The sequence below is a fragment of the Mustelus asterias genome, chromosome 5 (genome assembly GCF_964213995.1).
Source record: "Mustelus asterias chromosome 5, sMusAst1.hap1.1, whole genome shotgun sequence".
NCBI classification, from domain to species: domain Eukaryota; kingdom Metazoa; phylum Chordata; class Chondrichthyes; order Carcharhiniformes; family Triakidae; genus Mustelus; species Mustelus asterias.
This window is the reverse complement of record NC_135805.1, coordinates 24,389,471-24,412,353: the sequence shown is the minus strand read 5'-3', so window position 1 is coordinate 24,412,353 and position 22,883 is coordinate 24,389,471. Positions and strand designations below refer to the sequence as shown.

Here is a 22,883-nt window from a genome sequence, read left to right as displayed (position 1 = left end):
TTACTTTCAGCGACTGATGCACGAGGACACCAATGTTCTCTAGTTCTAGATTCACCCATGAGGGGAAACATCATCTCAGTTTGTCAAGGTCCCTCAGAATTCTATTATGCTTCAATAAGGTCACCTCTCATTCTTCTAAACTACAATGAGTATAGGCCTAACCTGTTCAATCTTTCCTCATAAGACAACATTTCCACCCCAAGAACCAACATCGTGAATCTTTTCTGAACTGCTTTCAATGAAAGTATATAATCTTAAATAAGGAGATCAAAACCATACACAGTACTCTCAAATGTGGTTTTATCAATGTCCTGTACAATTGTAACAAGACTTCCCTACACTTATATTCAATAAAGGCCAACATTCCATTTTCCTTCCTAATTACTTGCTATGACTGCAAGCTAACATTTTGTGATTCACATAGAAGGAAACCAGATTCCTCTGGCCTGCAGCATTGAGCTGTCTTCTCCCATTTAAATAGTATCCTGCTTTACAGCTTTGAGTTATTATCGTAGAATCCTACAGTGCAGAAGGAGGCTATTTGGCCCATCGAGTCTGCACCGACCACAATCCCACCCAGGCCCTATCCCCACAACCCCATGCTAGTCTGCTTACCCTGCTAGTCCCCCTGACGCTAAGGGGCAAAATAGCATAGCCAATCCACCTAACCCACACATCTTTGGATAGAGAAGAATTCGCTTATGGCAGAGAATTGCCCCTTAGTGTCCTGAGATGTGTAGGTTAGAGGGATTAGCGGGTAAAAATATGTAGGGATATGGGGGTAGGGTCTGGGTGGGATTGTGGTCGGTGCAGACTTGATGGGCCGAATGGCCTCTTCCTGCACTGTAGGGTTTCTATGATTTCTATGAGAAGGGGGCCATTCAGCCCATTTTCTCCACGCTGGCTCTTGGCCAAGCACTCTAGTAAGTTCTTAAAAACAGACACTACGCCGGAATTCTACTAACTCACCCATCACGGAATCGGAGCGGGTGAGAGGCGGACAATGAAAATGTCTGTTGACCTCAGGTGGGAATTTCCGGTCTCGCTTGAGCGGGGCCGGAAAATCCCACCCAATGTTTTCAGTCTTTGGAATAGATAACAGACTAAACCACCCCACCTCCCCTGACCCCAAGTTGAAAAGGGTTGGTAATGTCTTAACTGTTCCCTTTGACCAAAAAAAACCTTTAAGTTTAATTTAATCTCATTGGCGGATTGTGGAACCTTGCGATTGTGGAACCTTGCTGTGTAAACATTTAGGAAGCGAATTCTATTCTTCATCAAGTACTTTGCATGTGTTAAGGTGTATTATATATTTAGTGACATTATTATTTCTCATAATTGCATATTAATTTGAATCATAGAATCCCTACAGTGCAGGAGGAGGCCATTCGGCCCATCGAGTCTGCACCGACCACAATCCCTCCCCGTAACCCCACATATTTACCTTGCTAGTCCCCCCTGACTAGTGTGGTCAATCAACCTAACCCACACATCTTTGGACTGTGGGAGGAAACCGGAGCACCCGGGGGAAACCCACACAGACACGCGGAGAATGTGCGAACTCCACACAGACAGTGACCCGAGGCTGGAATCGAACCTGGGTCCCTGGCTTTGTGAGACAGCAGTGCTAACCACTGAGCCACCGTGCTACCCTATATAAAAGATATAAAAGAATAGAAAAGATAACCACGGAGAAGTTTGCACTTTGATAGGGTTTCACGTCTAAAGTTGAAAAATAGTCTTTCTCACCTCAGTTGACTTAGAGAATCTGGTATCACTTAATAATGTTTTAATGCCGACGAATTATGCAACTTTTATTGATTAACAGCCTCAGTATGCGGGGCTCAATTCTGACATTTTAGAGCAACATGGTCCGTTGTACTAATCCACAAGACCTTCCCAATATGCTGCAATCGCACGAAGCATTGCCTTGTGCAGCACATATGCAAACTTGTAAATCAGTCCCTACTTGAAGATTGCTTGTGCGAGCGCGCTGAAATGTAACGCTTGTCACTGCAGGAATGCAACGTTGAAACCGCGATTTGCTGCCTTAGTTGGGGCAAACTTTTTATGTCTAAAACCCCACCATCTCCTTAAAGGGGCGGGACAATATCATCCTGGCAGGAACCTGAGAGCACAGCAGCCCTTCACCCAGACCACACAACCCAAGAGGGAGCAGCCCAGCCTCTCAAACCCAGCAACAAGCTTGTGGATCCGGAGGGAGTGTGGAAAAAGGAGCCGGTGCCCCATCCGACCGGAGGAGTGAGACATCCAGATGTGAATGCACCTGCCGGTGAGAGCCAGGGCTTTTCTCCTGGTGTCAGGACTGGACTGATCCCTGCAGGAATTCCCCGGGAGTGAGGGAGCAGAGGCGATTATGGTTCCTGGGATTCAGCACAGTCTTTTTCTGTACCTGCTTCTCTCCTGCATCCACCCATCCCAGGCTGCGCAGGCAAGTTGTATCTTTAGTCTTCACTCGTGTGCAGGGGTAGAATGAGGGGGGAGTTTGTCTTTTAAAAAGCGCGAGTAAATTGTAAAGTGAATCATTGCAAGGGGCAGAGGGAATCCAGGGGTCCCCCTGGATTCCAGGCGTTGCCACAAACTTGTTCAAAGGAAAATGGCATTGATGTGGTAATACACAAATTTCAGGTGAGCGAATCTAAACAGTTCTACTCAATGGAGAGGGAGCTGCAAGCACTGCTCGGCTAATGTGTGCTCGATGGTTTTATACAACAGGCAGGTATTCAGCATTCCTTGCAGCTGTTATTATGTGGTGGCCACTGAGGTGCTGGTCAAAGCTGGCGGATTTAAACGCGGCTGGGATTGATAGCTGTGCGACAAATCACTTCACACAGATACTTGTGACTTTCAGAAAGGAGTTGGCAGATGTCATCAAAACATACCAAACGAAGAGGCAAGTGTGCGTTAGTTCTTTAAGTTGGACTACAAACAAAAGATGCAAAAGAGTGAACAGCTGCAGAACAGCACAGTTCCTATAACACAGCACACTGCTATAGTACAGTTTAAGAAGGGTACCAAGGGTAACCCGGGTAATTATAGGCCAGTGAGCTTGACGTCCATGGTAGGGAAATTGTTGGAGAAGATTCTTAGAGATAGGATCTATACACATTTAGAACTGAATAGTCTCATTAGCGATAGACGACATGGTTTTGTACGAGGGAGGTCATGCCTCACAAATTTGGTTGAGTTTTTTGAGGAGGTGACAAAAATGATTGACGAGGGAAGGGATGTGGATGTCGTCTACATGGATTTTAGTAAAGCGTTTGACAAGGTCCCTCATGGCAGGCTGGTGCAAAATGTTAAATCTCACGGGATCAAAGGTGAACTAGCTAGATGGGTACAGAACTGGCTTGGCCATAGAAGTCATGATGTGGAGATGCCGGCGTTGGACTGGGGTAAACGCAGTAAGAAGTTTCACAACATCGGGTTAAAGTCCAACAGGTTTATTTGGTAGCAAAAGCCACACAGCCACACAGCTTGCAGCTCCGAAAGCTTGTGTGGCTTTTGCTACCAAATAAACCTGTTGGACTTTAACCTGGTGTTGTTAAACTTCTTACTGTGTTGGCCATAGAAGACAGAGGGTAGCAGTGGAGGGGTCTTTTTCTGATTGGAGGTCTGTGACTAGTGGTGTTCCGCAGGGCTCTATACTGGGACCTCTGCTGTTTGTGATATATATAAATGATTTGGAAGAAGATGTAGCTGGTCTGATTAGTAAGTTTGCGGATGACACAAAGATTGCTGGAGTTGCGGATAGTGATGAACATTGTCAGAGAATACAGCAGGATATAGATAGGCTGGAAAATTGGGCGGAGAAATGGCAGATGGAATTTAATCCGGATAAATGCGAAGTGATGCATTTTGGTGATCTAATGTAAGGGGGGGAGCTATACAATAAATGGCAGAACCATCAGGAGTATAGACACACAGAGGGATCTGGGTGTGCAAGTCCACAGATCCTTAAAGGTGGCAGCACAGGTGGAAAAGGTGGTGAAGAAGGCATATGGCATGTTTGCCTTTATTGGACAGGGCATAGAGTATAAAAGTTGACATATGATGTTGCAGTTATCTCGAACATTGGTTAGGCCACATTTGGAATACTGCGTCCAATTCTGGTCGCCGCACTACCAGAAGGACGTGGAGGCGTTAGAGAGAGTGCAGAAAAGGTTTACCAGGATGTTGCCTGGTATGGAGGGCATTAGCTATGAGGTGAGATTGAGTAAACTAGGGTTGTTCTCCCTGGAAAGACAGAGGTTGAGGGGCGACCTAATAGAAGTTTATAAAATTATGAAGGGCATAGATAGGGTGAACAGTTGGAAGCTTTTTCCCAGGTCAGAAATGACAAACACAAGGAGTCATAAGTTCAAGTTAAGGTATCAAGTCAAGGTTCAATACAGATATGCGGGGGAAGTATTTTACACAGCACACTGCCACAGTACAGCACACTGCTATAGCACAGCACACTGCTTTAGTACAGCACACTGCTATAGCACAGCACACTGCTTTAGTACAGCACACTGCTATAGCACAGCACAGTGCTTTAGTACAGCACACTGCTATAGCACAGCACACTGCTTTAGTACAGCACACTGCTATAGCACAGCACACTGCTATAGCACAGCACACTGCTATAGCACAGCACACTGCTATAGTACAGCACACTGCGATAGTACAGCACACTGCTATAGCACAGCGCACTGCTATAGCACAGCACACTGCTATAGTACAGCACACTGCTATAGTACAGCACACTGCGATAGTACAGCACACTGCTATAGCACAGCACACTGCTATAGTACAGCACACTGCTATAGTACAGCACACTGCGATAGTACAGCACACTGCTATAGCACAGCACACTGCTATAGTACAGCACACTGCTATAGTACAGCACACTGCGATAGTACAGCACACTGCTATAGTACAGCACACTGCGATAGTACAGCACACTGCCACAGTACAGCACACTGCTATAGCACAGCACACTGCTTTAGTACAGCACACTGCTATAGCACAGCACATTGCTATAGTACAGTACACTGCTTTAGCACAGCACACTGCTATAGCACAGCACACTGCTATAGTACAGCACACTGCTATAGCACAGCACACTGCTATAGTACAGCACACTGCTATAGTACAGCACACTGCGATAGTACAGCACACTGCTATAGCACAGCACACTGCTATAGCACAGCACACTGCTATAGTACAGCACACTGCGATAGTACAACACACTGCTATAGCACAGCACACTGCTATAGTACAGCACACTGCTATAGCACAGCACACTGCTATAGTACAGCACACTGCTATAGTACAGCACACTGCTATAGTACAGCACACTGCTATAGTACAGCACACTGCTATAGCACAGCACACTGCTATAGTACAGCACACTGCTATAGCACAGCACACTGCTATAGCACAGCACACTGCTATAGTACAGCACACTGCGATAGTACAACACACTGCTATAGCACAGCACACTGCTATAGTACAGCACACTGCTATAGTACAGCACACTGCTATAGTACAGCACATTGCTATAGCACAGCACACTGCTATAGTACAGCACACTGCTATAGTACAGCACACTGCTATAGCACAGCACACTGCTATAGCACAGCACACTGCTATAGTACAGCACACTGCTATAGTACAGCACACTGCGATAGTACAGCACACTGCTATAGCACAGCACACTGCTATAGCACAGCATACTGCTATAGTACAGCACACTGCTATAGTACAGCACACTGCTATAGTACAGCACACTGCTATAGTACAGCACACTGCTATAGTACAGCATACTGCTATAGTACAGCACACTGCTATAGTACAGCACACTGCTATAGTACAGCACACTGCTATAGTACAGCACACTGCTATAGCACAGCACACTGCTATAGCACAGCACACTGCTATAGCACAGCACACTGCTTTAGTACAGCACACTGCTATAGTACAGCACACTGCTATAGTACAGCACACTGCTATAGCACAGCACACTGCTTTAGTACAGCACACTGCTATAGCACAGCACACTGCTATAGTACAGCACACTGCTTTAGTACAGCACACTGCTATAGTACAGCACACTGCTATAGTACAGCACACTGCTATAGTACAGCACACTGCTATAGCACAGCACACTGCTTTAGTACAGCACACTGCTATAGTACAGCACACTGCTATAGTACAGCACACTGCTATAGTACAGCACACTGCTTTAGTACAGCACACTGCTATAGTACAGCACACTGCTATAGCACAGCACACTGCTTTAGTACAGCACACTGCTATAGTACAGCACACTGCTATAGTACAGCACACTGCTATAGCACAGCACACTGCTTTAGTACAGCACACTGCTATAGCACAGCACACTGCTATAATACAGCACACTGCTATAGCACAGCACACTGCTTTAGTACAGCACACTGCTATAGTACAGCACACTGCTATAGTACAGCACACTGCTATAGTACAGCACACTGCTATAGTACAGCACACTGCTATAGTACAGCACACTGCTTTAGTACAGCACACTGCTATAGCACAGCACATTGCTATAGTACAGCACACTGCTATAGTACAGCACACTGCTATAGCACAGCACACTGCTTTAGTACAGCACACTGCTATAGCACAGCACATTGCTATAGTACAACACACTGCTATAGCACAGCACACTGCTATAGTACAGCACACTGCTATAGTACAGCACACTGCTATAGCACAGCACACTGCTTTAGTACAGCACACTGCTATAGTACAGCACACTGCTATAGTACAGCACACTGCTATAGCACAGCACACTGCTTTAGTACAGCACACTGCTATAGCACAGCACATTGCTATAGTACAGTACACTGCTTTAGCACAGCACACTGCTATAGTACAGCACACTGCTATAGTACAGCACACTGCGATAGTACAGCACACTGCTATAGTACAACACACTGCTATAGTACAGCACACTGCGATAGTACAGCACACTGCTATAGTACAGCACACTGCTATAGTACAGCACACTGCTATAGTACAGCACATTGCTATAGCACAGCACACTGCTATAGTACAGCACACTGCTATAGTACAGCACACTGCTATAGTACAACACACTGCTATAGCACAGCACACTGCTATAGTACAGCACACTGCTATAGTACAGCACACTGCTATAATACAGCACACTGCTATAGTACAGCACACTGCTATAGTACAGCACACTGCTATAGCACAGCACACTGCTATAGTACAGCACACTGCTATAGTACAGCACACTGCTATAGCACAGCACACTGCTATAGTACAGCACACTGCTATAGCACAGCACACTGCTATAGTACAGCACACTGCTATAGTACAGCACACTGCTATAGTACAGCACACTGCTATAGCACAGCACACTGCTATAGTACAGCACACTGCTATAGTACAGCACACTGCTATAGCACAGCACACTGCTATAGCACAGCACACTGCTATAGCACAGCACACTGCTATAGCACAGCACACTGCTATAGCACAGCACACTGCTTTAGTACAGCACACTGCTATAGCACAGCACAGTGCTTTAGTACAGCACACTGCTATAGCACAGCACACTGCTTTAGTACAGCACACTGCTATAGCACAGCACACTGCTATAGCACAGCACACTGCTATAGCACAGCACACTGCTATAGTACAGCACACTGCGATAGTACAGCACACTGCTATAGCACAGCGCACTGCTATAGCACAGCACACTGCTATAGTACAGCACACTGCTATAGTACAGCACACTGCGATAGTACAGCACACTGCTATAGCACAGCACACTGCTATAGTACAGCACACTGCTATAGTACAGCACACTGCGATAGTACAGCACACTGCTATAGCACAGCACACTGCTATAGTACAGCACACTGCTATAGTACAGCACACTGCGATAGTACAGCACACTGCTATAGTACAGCACACTGCGATAGTACAGCACACTGCCACAGTACAGCACACTGCTATAGCACAGCACACTGCTTTAGTACAGCACACTGCTATAGCACAGCACATTGCTATAGTACAGTACACTGCTTTAGCACAGCACACTGCTATAGCACAGCACACTGCTATAGTACAGCACACTGCTATAGCACAGCACACTGCTATAGTACAGCACACTGCTATAGTACAGCACACTGCGATAGTACAGCACACTGCTATAGCACAGCACACTGCTATAGCACAGCACACTGCTATAGTACAGCACACTGCGATAGTACAACACACTGCTATAGCACAGCACACTGCTATAGTACAGCACACTGCTATAGCACAGCACACTGCTATAGTACAGCACACTGCTATAGTACAGCACACTGCTATAGTACAGCACACTGCTATAGTACAGCACACTGCTATAGCACAGCACACTGCTATAGTACAGCACACTGCTATAGCACAGCACACTGCTATAGCACAGCACACTGCTATAGTACAGCACACTGCGATAGTACAACACACTGCTATAGCACAGCACACTGCTATAGTACAGCACACTGCTATAGTACAGCACACTGCTATAGTACAGCACACTGCTATAGTACAGCACACTGCTATAGTACAGCACACTGCTATAGTACAGCACATTGCTATAGCACAGCACACTGCTATAGTACAGCACACTGCTATAGTACAGCACACTGCTATAGCACAGCACACTGCTATAGCACAGCACACTGCTATAGTACAGCACACTGCGATAGTACAGCACACTGCTATAGCACAGCACACTGCTATAGCACAGCATACTGCTATAGTACAGCACACTGCTATAGTACAGCACACTGCTATAGTACAGCACACTGCTATAGTACAGCACACTGCTATAGTACAGCATACTGCTATAGTACAGCACACTGCTATAGTACAGCACACTGCTATAGTACAGCACACTGCTATAGTACAGCACACTGCTATAGCACAGCACACTGCTATAGCACAGCACACTGCTATAGCACAGCACACTGCTTTAGTACAGCACACTGCTATAGTACAGCACACTGCTATAGTACAGCACACTGCTATAGCACAGCACACTGCTTTAGTACAGCACACTGCTATAGCACAGCACACTGCTATAGTACAGCACACTGCTATAGCACAGCACACTGCTATAATACAGCACACTGCTATAGCACAGCACACTGCTTTAGTACAGCACACTGCTATAGTACAGCACACTGCTATAGTACAGCACACTGCTATAGTACAGCACACTGCTATAGTACAGCACACTGCTTTAGTACAGCACACTGCTATAGCACAGCACATTGCTATAGTACAGCACACTGCTATAGTACAGCACACTGCTATAGCACAGCACACTGCTTTAGTACAGCACACTGCTATAGCACAGCACATTGCTATAGTACAACACACTGCTATAGCACAGCACACTGCTATAGTACAGCACACTGCTATAGTACAGCACACTGCTATAGCACAGCACACTGCTATAGTACAGCACACTGCTATAGTACAGCACACTGCTATAGCACAGCACACTGCTTTAGTACAGCACACTGCTATAGCACAGCACATTGCTATAGTACAGTACACTGCTTTAGCACAGCACACTGCTATAGTACAGCACACTGCTATAGTACAGCACACTGCGATAGTACAGCACACTGCTATAGTACAACACACTGCTATAGTACAGCACACTGCGATAGTACAGCACACTGCTATAGTACAGCACACTGCTATAGTACAGCACACTGCTATAGTACAGCACATTGCTATAGCACAGCACACTGCTATAGTACAGCACACTGCTATAGTACAGCACACTGCTATAGTACAACACACTGCTATAGCACAGCACACTGCTATAGTACAGCACACTGCTATAGTACAGCACACTGCTATAATACAGCACACTGCTATAGTACAGCACACTGCTATAGTACAGCACACTGCTATAGCACAGCACACTGCTATAGTACAGCACACTGCTATAGTACAGCACACTGCTATAGCACAGCACACTGCTATAGTACAGCACACTGCTATAGCACAGCACACTGCTATAGTACAGCACACTGCTATAGTACAGCACACTGCTATAGTACAGCACATTGCTATAGCACAGCACACTGCTATAGTACAGCACACTGCTATAGTACAGCACACTGCTATAGCACAGCACACTGCTATAGCACAGCACACTGCTATAGCACAGCACACTGCTATAGCACAGCACACTGCTATAGCACAGCACACTGCTATAGCACAGCACACTGCTATAGCACAGCACACTGCTATAGCACAGCACACTGCTATAGCACAGCACACTGCTATAGCACAGCACACTGCTATAGTACAGCACACTGCTATAGTACAGCACACTGCTATAGCACAGCACACTGCTATAGCACAGCACACTGCTATAGCACAGCACACTGCTATAGCACAGCACACTGCTATAGTACAGCACACTGCTATAGTACAGCACACTGCGATAGTACAGCACACTGCTATAGCACAGCACACTGCTATAGCACAGCACACTGCTATAGTACAGCACACTGCTATAGCACAGCACACTGCTATAGTACAGCACACTGCGATAGTACAGCACACTGCTATAGCACAGCACACTGCTATAGCACAGCATACTGCTATAGTACAACACACTGCTATAGTACAGCACACTGCTATAGTACAACACACTGCTATAGTACAGCACACTGCGATAGTACAGCACACTGCTATAGTACAGCACACTGCTATAGCACAGCACACTGCTATAGCACAGCATACTGCTATAGCACAGCACACTGCTATAGCACAGCATACTGCTATAGTACAGCACACTGCTATAGCACAGCACACTGCTATAGCACAGCATACTGCTATAGCACAGCACACTGCTATAGCACAGCATACTGCTATAGTACAACACACTGCTATAGTACAGCACACTGCTATAGTACAGCACACTGCTATAGTACAGCACACTGCTATAGCACAGCACACTGCTATAGTACAGCACACTGCTATAGTACAGCACACTGCTATAGTACAACACACTGCTATAGTACAGCACACTGCTATAGTACAGCACACTGCTATAGTACAGCACACTGCGATAGTACAGCACACTGCTATAGCACAGCACACTGCTATAGCACAGCACACTGCTATAGTACAGCACACTGCTATAGTACAGCACACTGCGATAGTACAGCACACTGCTATAGCACAGCACACTGCTATAGTACAGCACACTGCTATAGTACAACACACTGCTATAGTACAGCACACTGCTATAGTACAGCACACTGCGATAGTACAGCACACTGCTATAGCACAGCACACTGCTATAGTACAACACACTGCTATAGTACAGCACACTGCTATAGTACAGCACACTGCTATAGCACAGCACACTGCTATAGTACAGCACACTGCGATAGTACAGCACACTGCCACAGTACAGCACACTGCTATAGCACAGCACACTGCTTTAGTACAGCACACTGCTATAGTACAGCACACTGCTATAGTACAGCACACTGCTATAGTACAGCACACTGCTATAGCACAACACACTGCTATAGTACAGCACACTGCGATAGTACAACACACTGCTATAGTACAGCACACTGCTATAGCACAGCACACTGCTATAGTACAACACACTGCTATAGTACAGCACACTGCTATAGTACAGCACACTGCGATAGTACAACACACTGCTATAGTACAGCACACTGCTATAGCACAGCACACTGCTATAGTACAACACACTGCTATAGTACAACACACTGCTATAGTACAGCACACTGCTATAGTACAGCACACTGCGATAGTACAACACACTGCTATAGTACAGCACACTGTGATAGTACAACACACTGCTATAGTACAACACACTGCTATAGTACAGCACACTGTGATAGTACAACACACTGCTATAGTACAACACACTGCTATAGTACAGCACACTGCTATAGTACAGCACACTGCTATAGTACAGCACACTGCTATAGTACAGCACACTGCTATAGTACAACACACTGCTATAGTACAGCACACTGCTATAGTACAGCACACTGCTATAGCACAGCACACTGCTATAGTACAGCACACTGCTATAGTACAGCACACTGCTATAGCACAGCACACTGCTATAGCACAGCACACTGCAATAGTACAGCACACTGCTATAGTACAGCACACTGCGATAGTACAACACACTGCTATAGTACAACACACTGCTATAGCACAGCACACTGCTATAGCACAGCACACTGCTATAGCACAGCACACTGCTATAGCACAGCACACTGCTATAGCACAGCACACTGCTATAGCACAGCACACTGCTATAGCACAGCACACTGCTATAGCACAGCACACTGCTATAGTACAGCACACTGCTATAGTACAGCACACTGCTATAGCACAGCACACTGCTATAGCACAGCACACTGCTATAGCACAGCACACTGCTATAGCACAGCACACTGCTATAGTACAGCACACTGCTATAGTACAGCACACTGCGATAGTACAGCACACTGCTATAGCACAGCACACTGCTATAGTACAGCACACTGCTATAGTACAGCACACTGCGATAGTACAGCACACTGCTATAGCACAGCACACTGCTATAGCACAGCATACTGCTATAGTACAGCACACTGCTATAGCACAGCACACTGCTATAGTACAGCACACTGCGATAGTACAGCACACTGCTATAGCACAGCACACTGCTATAGCACAGCATACTGCTATAGTACAACACACTGCTATAGTACAGCACACTGCTATAGTACAACACACTGCTATAGTACAGCACACTGCGATAGTACAGCACACTGCGATAGTACAGCACACTGCTATAGCACAGCACACTGCTATAGCACAGCATACTGCTATAGTACAGCACACTGCTATAGCACAGCACACTGCTATAGTACAGCACACTGCGATAGTACAGCACACTGCTATAGCACAGCACACTGCTATAGCACAGCATACTGCTATAGTACAACACACTGCTATAGTACAGCACACTGCTATAGTACAACACACTGCTATAGTACAGCACACTGCGATAGTACAGCACACTGCTATAGCACAGCACACTGCTATAGTACAGCACACTGCTATAGTACAGCACACTGCTATAGTACAACACACTGCTATAGTACAGCACACTGCTATAGTACAGCACACTGCTATAGTACAGCACACTGCGATAGTACAGCACACTGCTATAGCACAGCACACTGCTATAGCACAGCACACTGCTATAGTACAGCACACTGCTATAGTACAGCACACTGCGATAGTACAGCACACTGCTATAGCACAGCACACTGCTATAGTACAGCACACTGCTATAGTACAACACACTGCTATAGTACAGCACACTGCTATAGTACAGCACACTGCGATAGTACAGCACACTGCTATAGCACAGCACACTGCTATAGTACAACACACTGCTATAGTACAGCACACTGCTATAGTACAGCACACTGCTATAGCACAGCACACTGCTATAGTACAGCACACTGCGATAGTACAGCACACTGCCACAGTACAGCACACTGCTATAGCACAGCACACTGCTTTAGTACAGCACACTGCTATAGTACAGCACACTGCTATAGTACAGCACACTGCTATAGTACAGCACACTGCTATAGCACAACACACTGCTATAGTACAGCACACTGCGATAGTACAACACACTGCTATAGTACAACACACTGCTATAGTACAACACACTGCTATAGTACAGCACACTGCTATAGTACAGCACACTGCGATAGTACAACACACTGCTATAGTACAGCACACTGTGATAGTACAACACACTGCTATAGTACAACACACTGCTATAGTACAGCACACTGTGATAGTACAACACACTGCTATAGTACAACACACTGCTATAGTACAGCACACTGCTATAGTACAGCACACTGCTATAGTACAGCACACTGCTATAGTACAGCACACTGCTATAGTACAACACACTGCTATAGTACAGCACACTGCTATAGTACAGCACACTGCTATAGCACAGCACACTGCTATAGTACAGCACACTGCTATAGTACAGCACACTGCTATAGCACAGCACACTGCTATAGCACAGCACACTGCAATAGTACAGCACACTGCTATAGTACAGCACACTGCGATAGTACAACACACTGCTATAGTACAACACACTGCTATAGTACAGCACACTGCTATAGTACAGCACACTGCTATAGTACAGCACACTGCTATAGCACAGCACACTGCTATAGTACAGCACACTGCTATAGTACAGCACACTGCTATAGTACAGCACACTGCTATAGCACAGCACACTGCTATAGTACAGCACACTGCTATAGTACAACACACTGCTATAGTACAACACACTGCTATAATACAGCACACTGCTATAGCACAGCACACTGCTATAGTACAGCACACTGCGATAGTACAACACACTGCTATAGCACAGCACACTGCTATAGTACAGCACACTGCTATAGTACAGCACACTGCTATAGTACAGCACACTGCTATAGTACAGCACACTGCTATAGTACAGCACACTGCTATAGCACAGCACACTGCTATAGTACAGCACACTGCTATAGTACAGCACACTGCTATAGCACAGCACACTGCTATAGTACAGCACACTGCTATAGCACAGCACACTGCTATAGTACAGCACACTGCTATAGTACAGCACACTGCTATAGCACAGCACACTGCTATAGTACAGCACACTGCTATAGTACAGCACACTGCTATAGCACAGCACACTGCTATAGTACAGCACACTGCTATAGCACAGCACACTGCTATAGTACAGCACACTGCTATAGCACAGCACACTGCTATAGCACAGCACACTGCTATAGTACAGCACACTGCTATAGTACAGCACACTGCTATAGCACAGCACACTGCTATAGTACAGCACACTGCTATAGCACAGCACACTGCTATAGCACAGCACACTGCTATAGTACAGCACACTGCTATAGCACAGCACACTGCTATAGCACAGCACACTGCTATAGTACAGCACACTGCTATAGTACAGCACACTGCTATAGTACAGCACACTGCTATAGCACAGCACACTGCTATAGTACAGCACACTGCTATAGTACAGCACACTGCTATAGTACAGCACACTACTATAGCACAGCACACTGCTATAATACAGCACACTGCTATAGTACAGCACACTGCTATAGTACAGCACACTGCTATAATACAGCACACTGCTATAGTACAGCACACTGCTATAGTACAACACACTGCTATAGTACAACACACTGCTATAATACAGCACACTGCTATAGTACAGCACACTGCTATAGCACAGCACACTGCTATAGCACAGCACACTGCTATAGCACAGCACACTGCTATAGCACAGCACACTGCTATAGTACAACACACTGCTATAGTACAGCACACTGCTATATCACAGCACACTGCTATAGCACAGCACACTGCTATAGTACAGCACACTGCTATATCACAGCACACTGCTATAGTATTGCACACTGCTATAGTACAACATACATAGCAGACAGCTATGGCCCAGCAGACAACTACAGTAATGTTTTAAAGTTTAATTATTATCACAAATAAGCTTACATGAACACTGCAATGAAGTTACTGTGAAAATATCCTAGTCAACACACTCCGGCATCTGTTTGGGTCCACTGAGGGAGAATTTAACATGGCCAATGCACCTAACCAGCATGTCTTTTGGACTGAGGGAGGAAACCAGAGCACTTGAAGGAAACCCACACAGTCACAGGGAGAACATGCAAAGTCCACACAGACAGTGACCCAAGCATATAGCTATAATACAGTACACAGATATCGCACAGTACACTACACTGCAAGAGTACAATACAGAGGTGTGATACAGCACACAGTAATAGTGCAGTACACAGCTCTAGTATAGTACAGTTCACAGCTACAATAGAGAACACTGCTATAGTACAGCACACGGCTGTAATACTGGACTGTTTCCCCCCACAGACACGGGGAGAATGTGCATACTCCGCACAGACCGTGACCCAAGCCAGGAATTGAACCCCGGTCCCTGGCACTGTGAGGCAGTAGTGCTAACCACTGTGCCACTGTAGCTGTGTACTGTACTATGGCTGTGTGCTATATTATAACTGTATGCTGTACTATAGCTGTATATTGCACTATTGCTGTGTGCTATATTACACCTTTGTACTGTGCTATAGCTGTGAGCTGCACTCTCGCAGTGTAATGTATTGTGCGATATCTGTGTACTGTACTATAGCTATACGCTGTCATACGGATTTGCCCTGTACTACAGCTTTGTGCATTCATGGGCGGCATGGTGGCACAGTGGTTAGCACTGCTGCCTCACAGTGCCAGGGACCCGGATTCAATTCCTGGCTTGGGTCACTGTCTGTGTGGAGTCTGCACGTTCTCTCCGTGTCTGTGTGATGTTCTTCTGGGTGCTCCGGTTTCCTTCCACAATCTGAAAGACGTGCTGGTTAGGTGCATTGGCCGTGCTAAATTCTCCCTCAGTGTACCCGAACAGGCGCCAAAGTGTGGCGACTAGGGGATTTTCACAGTCATTTCATTGCAGTGTTAATGTAAGCCTACTTACATAATATTTACATAATATCTATGACACTAATAAATAAACTTTAAACTTAATTCAGCGCACAGCCCTACTTATCTCACAATGCAAATTTTAGATCCAACCTATTGACTTGTAATTCAAGCTCAGCCTAACTCCTCATTACAAATGCACAAACCTAACGCCTTTAACCTTTTATTTCTTAGATGCTACACAGACATCCTGGGTGGAATTTTCCCGTCCTGCCCACCACGGGAATCGTAGCGGGTAGGACATGGATGATGCAAAGGTCCGTTGATCTTGGGTAGGATTTTCTGGCTTTGGGGTGAGCACGGCTGGAAAATCCCACCCCCTGTGTCTAGTAATCTTAACACTCTTTAATTTACTCAGGTCACATACACAGTTTTATTTAATGACAAAGAACATAACCATAAAACTGAAGAAAAATACACCTCTCATCATACCTCTCTCAAATCAAAATTAAACTTCGAGAGCAGGATTTTACGGCCTTGCTCGAGTGAGACTGGAAATTCTCACCCGAGGTCAGTGGACATTTCCATTGTCCGTCCCTCACCCGCTCCGATTCCGTGGTGGGCAGGGTGGTAGAGATCTGGCGCAAAGTTTCAATTTTCTTAACCCACTTCTTATTACTTATTGTATTTATCAATGCAAAATGCTAACACAATATAGCACACATGCATCAACCCTGAAAATATACATTAGCTTTTGGTAAGAAAGGTTCATTCCAGTCCAGTTTCTTCAAATTTTTGTGACATCCAACTCCTTCTGAATTTCAGCTCAGGATAACGCATCCATAATGACATTCTCCTGTCAAACAACATGTATAATTTGCAAATTTAATAGCTATAATAATAAAGTTCACCGGAATAGTCTGGCATTCTTGTCCCAAAATTTGCCCTGAAAGGTTAAAGGATCTCTGAAGAGCTACTGAGCCAGAACCAAACTTAAAAGCTGGAATCACACCACCGTTCACCCCGGCGGGATTTTCCCATCCCGCTGCAGTGAACAGAGATTTGACTGTCCGCCAAATGCTCCAACTTCACTGCAGTGGGAGCGTGGCATGAATGGCAGATAAGATTGTGCCCAAAGTCTCTTTCTTTCTACAGCTGAATATTTCTTTTGATGCACATTCATCTTCTGTGAAAAATATCCTACTGCTTCTTCAAGTCATCTTCCTGCAGCAGAAAAGCACCAACGCCCATATCACTGGTGTCAACAGCCATTTTAGTCCATTTTATATAACCAGGTGCTGCTAAAATGGGTGCAGTAATCAGTTCACCACTATATTCAGTGTGTTTACATACATACAATTTAACCGTGCCCTGAGGACAGCACGGTGGTTAGCACTGCTGCCTCACAGCACCAGGGATCTGGAGTCATATTCCAGCCGTGGCTCACTGTCTGTGTGGAGTTTGCATGTTCTCCCCGTGTCTGCGTGGGTTTCCTCTGGGTGCTCTAGTTTGCTCCCACAGTCCAAAGATGTGCTGCTTCGGTGGATTGGCCGTGCTCAATTGCCCCTTAGTGTCCAAGGATGCGTGGGCTAGGGGGATTAGCAGGGTAAATACGTGAGGTTACAGGGATAGGACCTGGGTGGAATGCTCCGTCAGAGAGTTGGTGCAGATCAGATGAGCTGAATGGCCTCCTTATGCACTGTAGTGATTCTATGATTATCTCTTTCTTGCCCTCCAGGAGGTGACCATTTATTAGTTCACTGTCAACACTCGAGCCTTCCCTCACTTCCTTTTCCTTGTTCCTCACCTACTCTCATTTGCCCTCATTGATAATTCTAAAATTAGGCCCAATAATCAACACCCGCCCTGCCTTACACATTTAAATCCACCCTCACCACACCATTTACTCTCTCAGCCAGGGGATTGGTTCCATTTTGGCTCAAGTGGAGCCCATCTCTTCTCAACAGCTTTCCCCTTTGCCAAAAGTGGTCCCAATGCCCCAAAAATCTGAACCCCTCCCTTCTACACCATCCTGCAAGCCACACATTTATCGCCCTGATCTGCCTTTGCCCAAATGCTGAAGCCAGTGGCACAGGTAGAAGCTCTGAGATTACTGCCCTGGAGGTCCTGCATTTCAACCTACTCCCTAACTCCTGAAACAAGTCCTCCAAGCTGTCTCTCCCTATGTGGTTGGTTCCCACATAAACCACAGCCTCTGGTTGTTCTCCTTCCTTTTCCAGAATTTTGTCCAGCCCCGTTATAGAAACTAGAAGCAGGAGTAGGCCATTCGGTCTTTAGAGCTTGCGCCGCCATTCATTTTGGTCACGGCTGACCGTCAAATTCAATATCCGATCCTGCCTTCCTCCCATATCCCGTGATCCCTTTAGCCCTAAGAGAGTTATATCTAATTTCTACTTGAAACCACTCAATGTTTTGGCCTCAGCTACTTTCTGTGGTCGTGAATTCCACACATTCACCACTCTCTGGGTGAAGAAATTTCTCCTCAGTCCTCAAACTATGACCCCTAGTTCTGAATCAAGCCCTTGCACCCAAGAGGCAACAGAACACCCAGGACTGTTGTAGATGTTCTTACCAGGTCTGACTGAATATCCCTAAGTAATCAGTATGGAGTGCACAATTGCTCAGTCCTTCAATCACTTTGTTAGTTTCCGAAATGTTGCTGGCACAGTTTTCTTACCAAAAGGCATTACCTTACATTGATACAGACATCCAGAGTGATAAAAACTGATAGCTCTTTTGCCTTTTCCAATGATGGTACTTGCCATCATCCCTGAAGTAAGTGAGTTTTCGTAATAAATACTGACTGTCCAACTCTTTCGATGCAATCAGGGGTGGCACGGTGGCACAGTGGTTAGCACTGCTGCCTCACAGCGCCAGGGACCCGAGTTCAATTCTCGGCTTGGGTCACTGTCTGTGTGGAGTTTGCACATTCTCCCTGTGTCTCCGTGAGTTTCTCCGGGTCCTCCGGTTTCCTCCCACAGTCCAAAGATGTGTGGGTTAGGTTGATTGGCCATGTTAAATTGCCCCTTAGTATCAGAGGGACTAGCTAGGGTAAATGGGGATTGGAGCAAAATAAAAGCAAGTTATTGCAGATGCTGGAATCTGAAACCAAAAGAGAAAATGCTGGAAAATCTCAGCAAGTCTGGCAGCATCTTTAAGGAGAGAAAAGAGCTGATGTTTTGAGTCCAGATGACCCTTTGTCAAACCCTTTGTTGAGCTTTGACAAAGGGTCATCTGGGCTTGAAACGTCATCTCTTTTCTCTCCTTGCAGATGCTGCCAGACCTGCTGAGATTTTTCAGCGTTTTCTCTTGTGGTAAATGGGGATCGGGCCTGGGTGGGATTGTGGTCAGTGCAGACTCGATGGACCGAATGGCCTCCTTCTGCACTGTAGGATTCTGTGATTCTATGACTGTGGAGCAGGATATTGTGATCTGTCCAGTTTTGGTGCCATGGTGTCCAGTTTTGGTGCCTATTATGTCATTTTGAAGCTTAAATTCAATTAGTATCTACTCTTGAGTGAATTTTACTGGACTAATCTATATGGGTGTGGCCCAATTGAAACTGAAACCCCTCACATCAACTTCATGCATTGCCGAAACTGTCCTTCCCAGCCTCTTCCAAATTGCTTTGTGTGGCTGCAGCAGCTTTTGTAAGTGACTTCAACAGTGTTCTGGAAGGTAACTCAGTATTACATTTAAATTCTTAAGTACTTCCTTGTTTTCCCATTTGATCAGATGGAGGTCAATCTCAGAATCTTTCTCTTCTGTCCCTCTTCTTTATCTGCAATTACGAGCACCTCCTTCTGTTTATCTTCCCTGCCAGAGTACCATTTGAGCAGGTTCACATGACACACTCACTTACTCTTTCTCCTATCTCCTATATTTACTCCATCCAGTTTATTTCTGATTCGTTAAGGTTCACTAAACCTTGCCTTCAATTCCTCACCTGAGACTGACAATAATACCACCGCTTTTCGCCCCCGCTCCAAAACCACGAGCCTTTACTCTTTTATCTGCATTTTCCTTCATTACTTGCTGAGATATCTTTAAATGTTTCCCGGGTAACACACATGCCCTACTTAACCTTTCTCTGAATTTTGTTGTGTAATCCAGGAGAGTAGTTTCAGAACTAAGGATGGCATGCTGGCACAGTGGTTAGCACTGCTGCCTCATAGTGCCAGGGACCCGGGTTCAATTCCAGCCTCAGGTCACTGTCTGTGCACGTTGTCCCCATGTGTGAGTGGGTTTTCTCCAAGTGCTCCGGTTTCCTCCCACAGTTCAAAGATGTGCGGGTTCGGTGGATTGGCCATGCTAAACTGACCCCTAGTGTCAGGGGATTAGCAGGGTAAATATGTGGGGTTATGAGAATAGGGTTTCCGAGTGCTCCGGTTTTCTCCCACAGTCCAAAGATTAGGTTGATGGGCCATGCTAAATTGCCCCTAGTGTCAGGGTGAGTTAACAGGGTAAATATGTGGGGTGATGGGAATAGGACCTGGGTGTGATTGTTGTCAATGCAGCCTCGATGGGCCGGACAATCTCCCTCTGCACTATCGGGAGTCTATGATTCTAACTCCGATTCACTGATTTCTCCTGAATCTCCTGAGTGGTCCTCTTACTTTGTAACCCTAGATTAACTCAAAAGAACTGGACTCTGTTGACTCATTATGGGCATTCCTAGTAGCAAACAACAAGAATCGAATCCCCAATCCCAATCAAAGAACAATACAGCACAGGAACAGGCCCTTCGGCCCTCCAAGCCCGCGCCGCTCCCCGGTCCAGGATTGAATCCTGAATCCAGGATCCCCGCCCAATTTTCCAGCCTATCTACATACTAATATCCTATCCACCGAGCTGTCCCTCACAGCTACGATGCTTTGTTCATCACAACCTATTAACTCACCCCCACCCCCCCATTCCAGACCATGTGATCTCCAGGGAGAGGCGAATCATGAGGGTAGTCTTAAATATAAGCCCTAATCACACCACTAAATTCGAGAAGTGTGGCGCAGTGGTTAGCACCGCTGCTTCACAGCGCCAGGGACCCGGGTTTGATTCCCGACTTGGGTCACTGTCTGTGTGAAGTTCTCCCCATGTCGGTGGGATGGGGAAGGGGCACTTTCTCAGAAATCCCCTTCAAACTGGTGCTGCCTTGCCCAAAAGGTAATCATGATGTGGAGATGCCGGCGTTGGACTGGGGTAAACACAGTAAGAAGTTTAACAACACCAGGTTAAGTCCAACAGGTTTATTTGGTAGCAAAAGCCACTAGCTTTCAGAGCCTTAAGCTCCTTCTTCAGGTGAGTGGGAATTCTGTTCACAAACAGGACATATAAAGACACAAACTCAATTTACAGAATAATGGTTGGAATGTGAATACTTACAGCTAATCAAGTCTTAAAGGTACAGACAATGTGAGTGGAGAGAGCATTAAGACAGGTTAAAGAGATGTGTATTGTCTCCAGACAGGACAGCCAGTGAGACTCTGCAAGTCCAGGCAAGCTGTGGGGATTACAGATAGTGTGACATGAACCCAATATCCCGGTTGAGGCCGTTCTCATGTGTGCGGAACTTGGCTATCAGTTTCTGCTCAGCGACTCTGCGCCGTCATGTGTCGTGAAGGCCGCCTTGGAGAACGCTTACCCGAATATCAGAGGCCGAATGCCCGTGACCGCTGAAGTGCTCCCCAACAGGAAGAGAACAGTCTTGCCTGATGATTGTCGAGCGGTGTTCATTCATCCGTTGTCGCAGCATCTGCATGGTTTCCCCAATGTACCATGCCTCGGGACATCCTCTCCTGCAGCGTATCAGGTAGACAATGTTGGCCGAGTTGCAAGAGTATGTACCGTGTACCTGGTGGATAGTGTTGTCACGTGAGATGATGGCATCTGTGTCGATGATCCGGCACGTCTTGCAGAGGTTGCTGTGGCATGGTTGTGTGGTGTCGTGGTCACTGTTCTCCTGAAGGCTGGGTAGTTTGCTGCGGACAATGGTCTGTTTGAGGTTGTGTGGTTGTTTGAAGGCAAGAAGTGGGGGTGTGGGGATGGCCTTGGCGAGATGTTCGTCTTCATCAATGACATGTTGAACCTTTTTGAACATGTTTGTACCTTTAAGACTTGATTAGCTATAAGTATTCACATTCCAACCATTATTCTGTAAATTGAGTTTGTGCCTTTATATGCCCTGTTTGTGAACAGAATTC

General features: G+C 46.0%; 1 protein-coding gene across 1 annotated transcript in view; it reads left to right on the top strand.

Moving 5' to 3' along the window:
- The first annotated feature begins 2,377 nt into the window (after nucleotides 1-2,377).
- The window catches only part of fbln7 (fibulin 7), a 50,250-nt gene continuing 29,744 nt past the window's right edge, over nucleotides 2,378-22,883 (top strand). Inside the window, exon 1 of the mRNA XM_078213647.1 lies at nucleotides 2,378-2,452. Within this exon, the coding sequence (XP_078069773.1) occupies nucleotides 2,378-2,452 (75 nt within the window). The remainder of the gene's footprint in view (nucleotides 2,453-22,883) is intronic.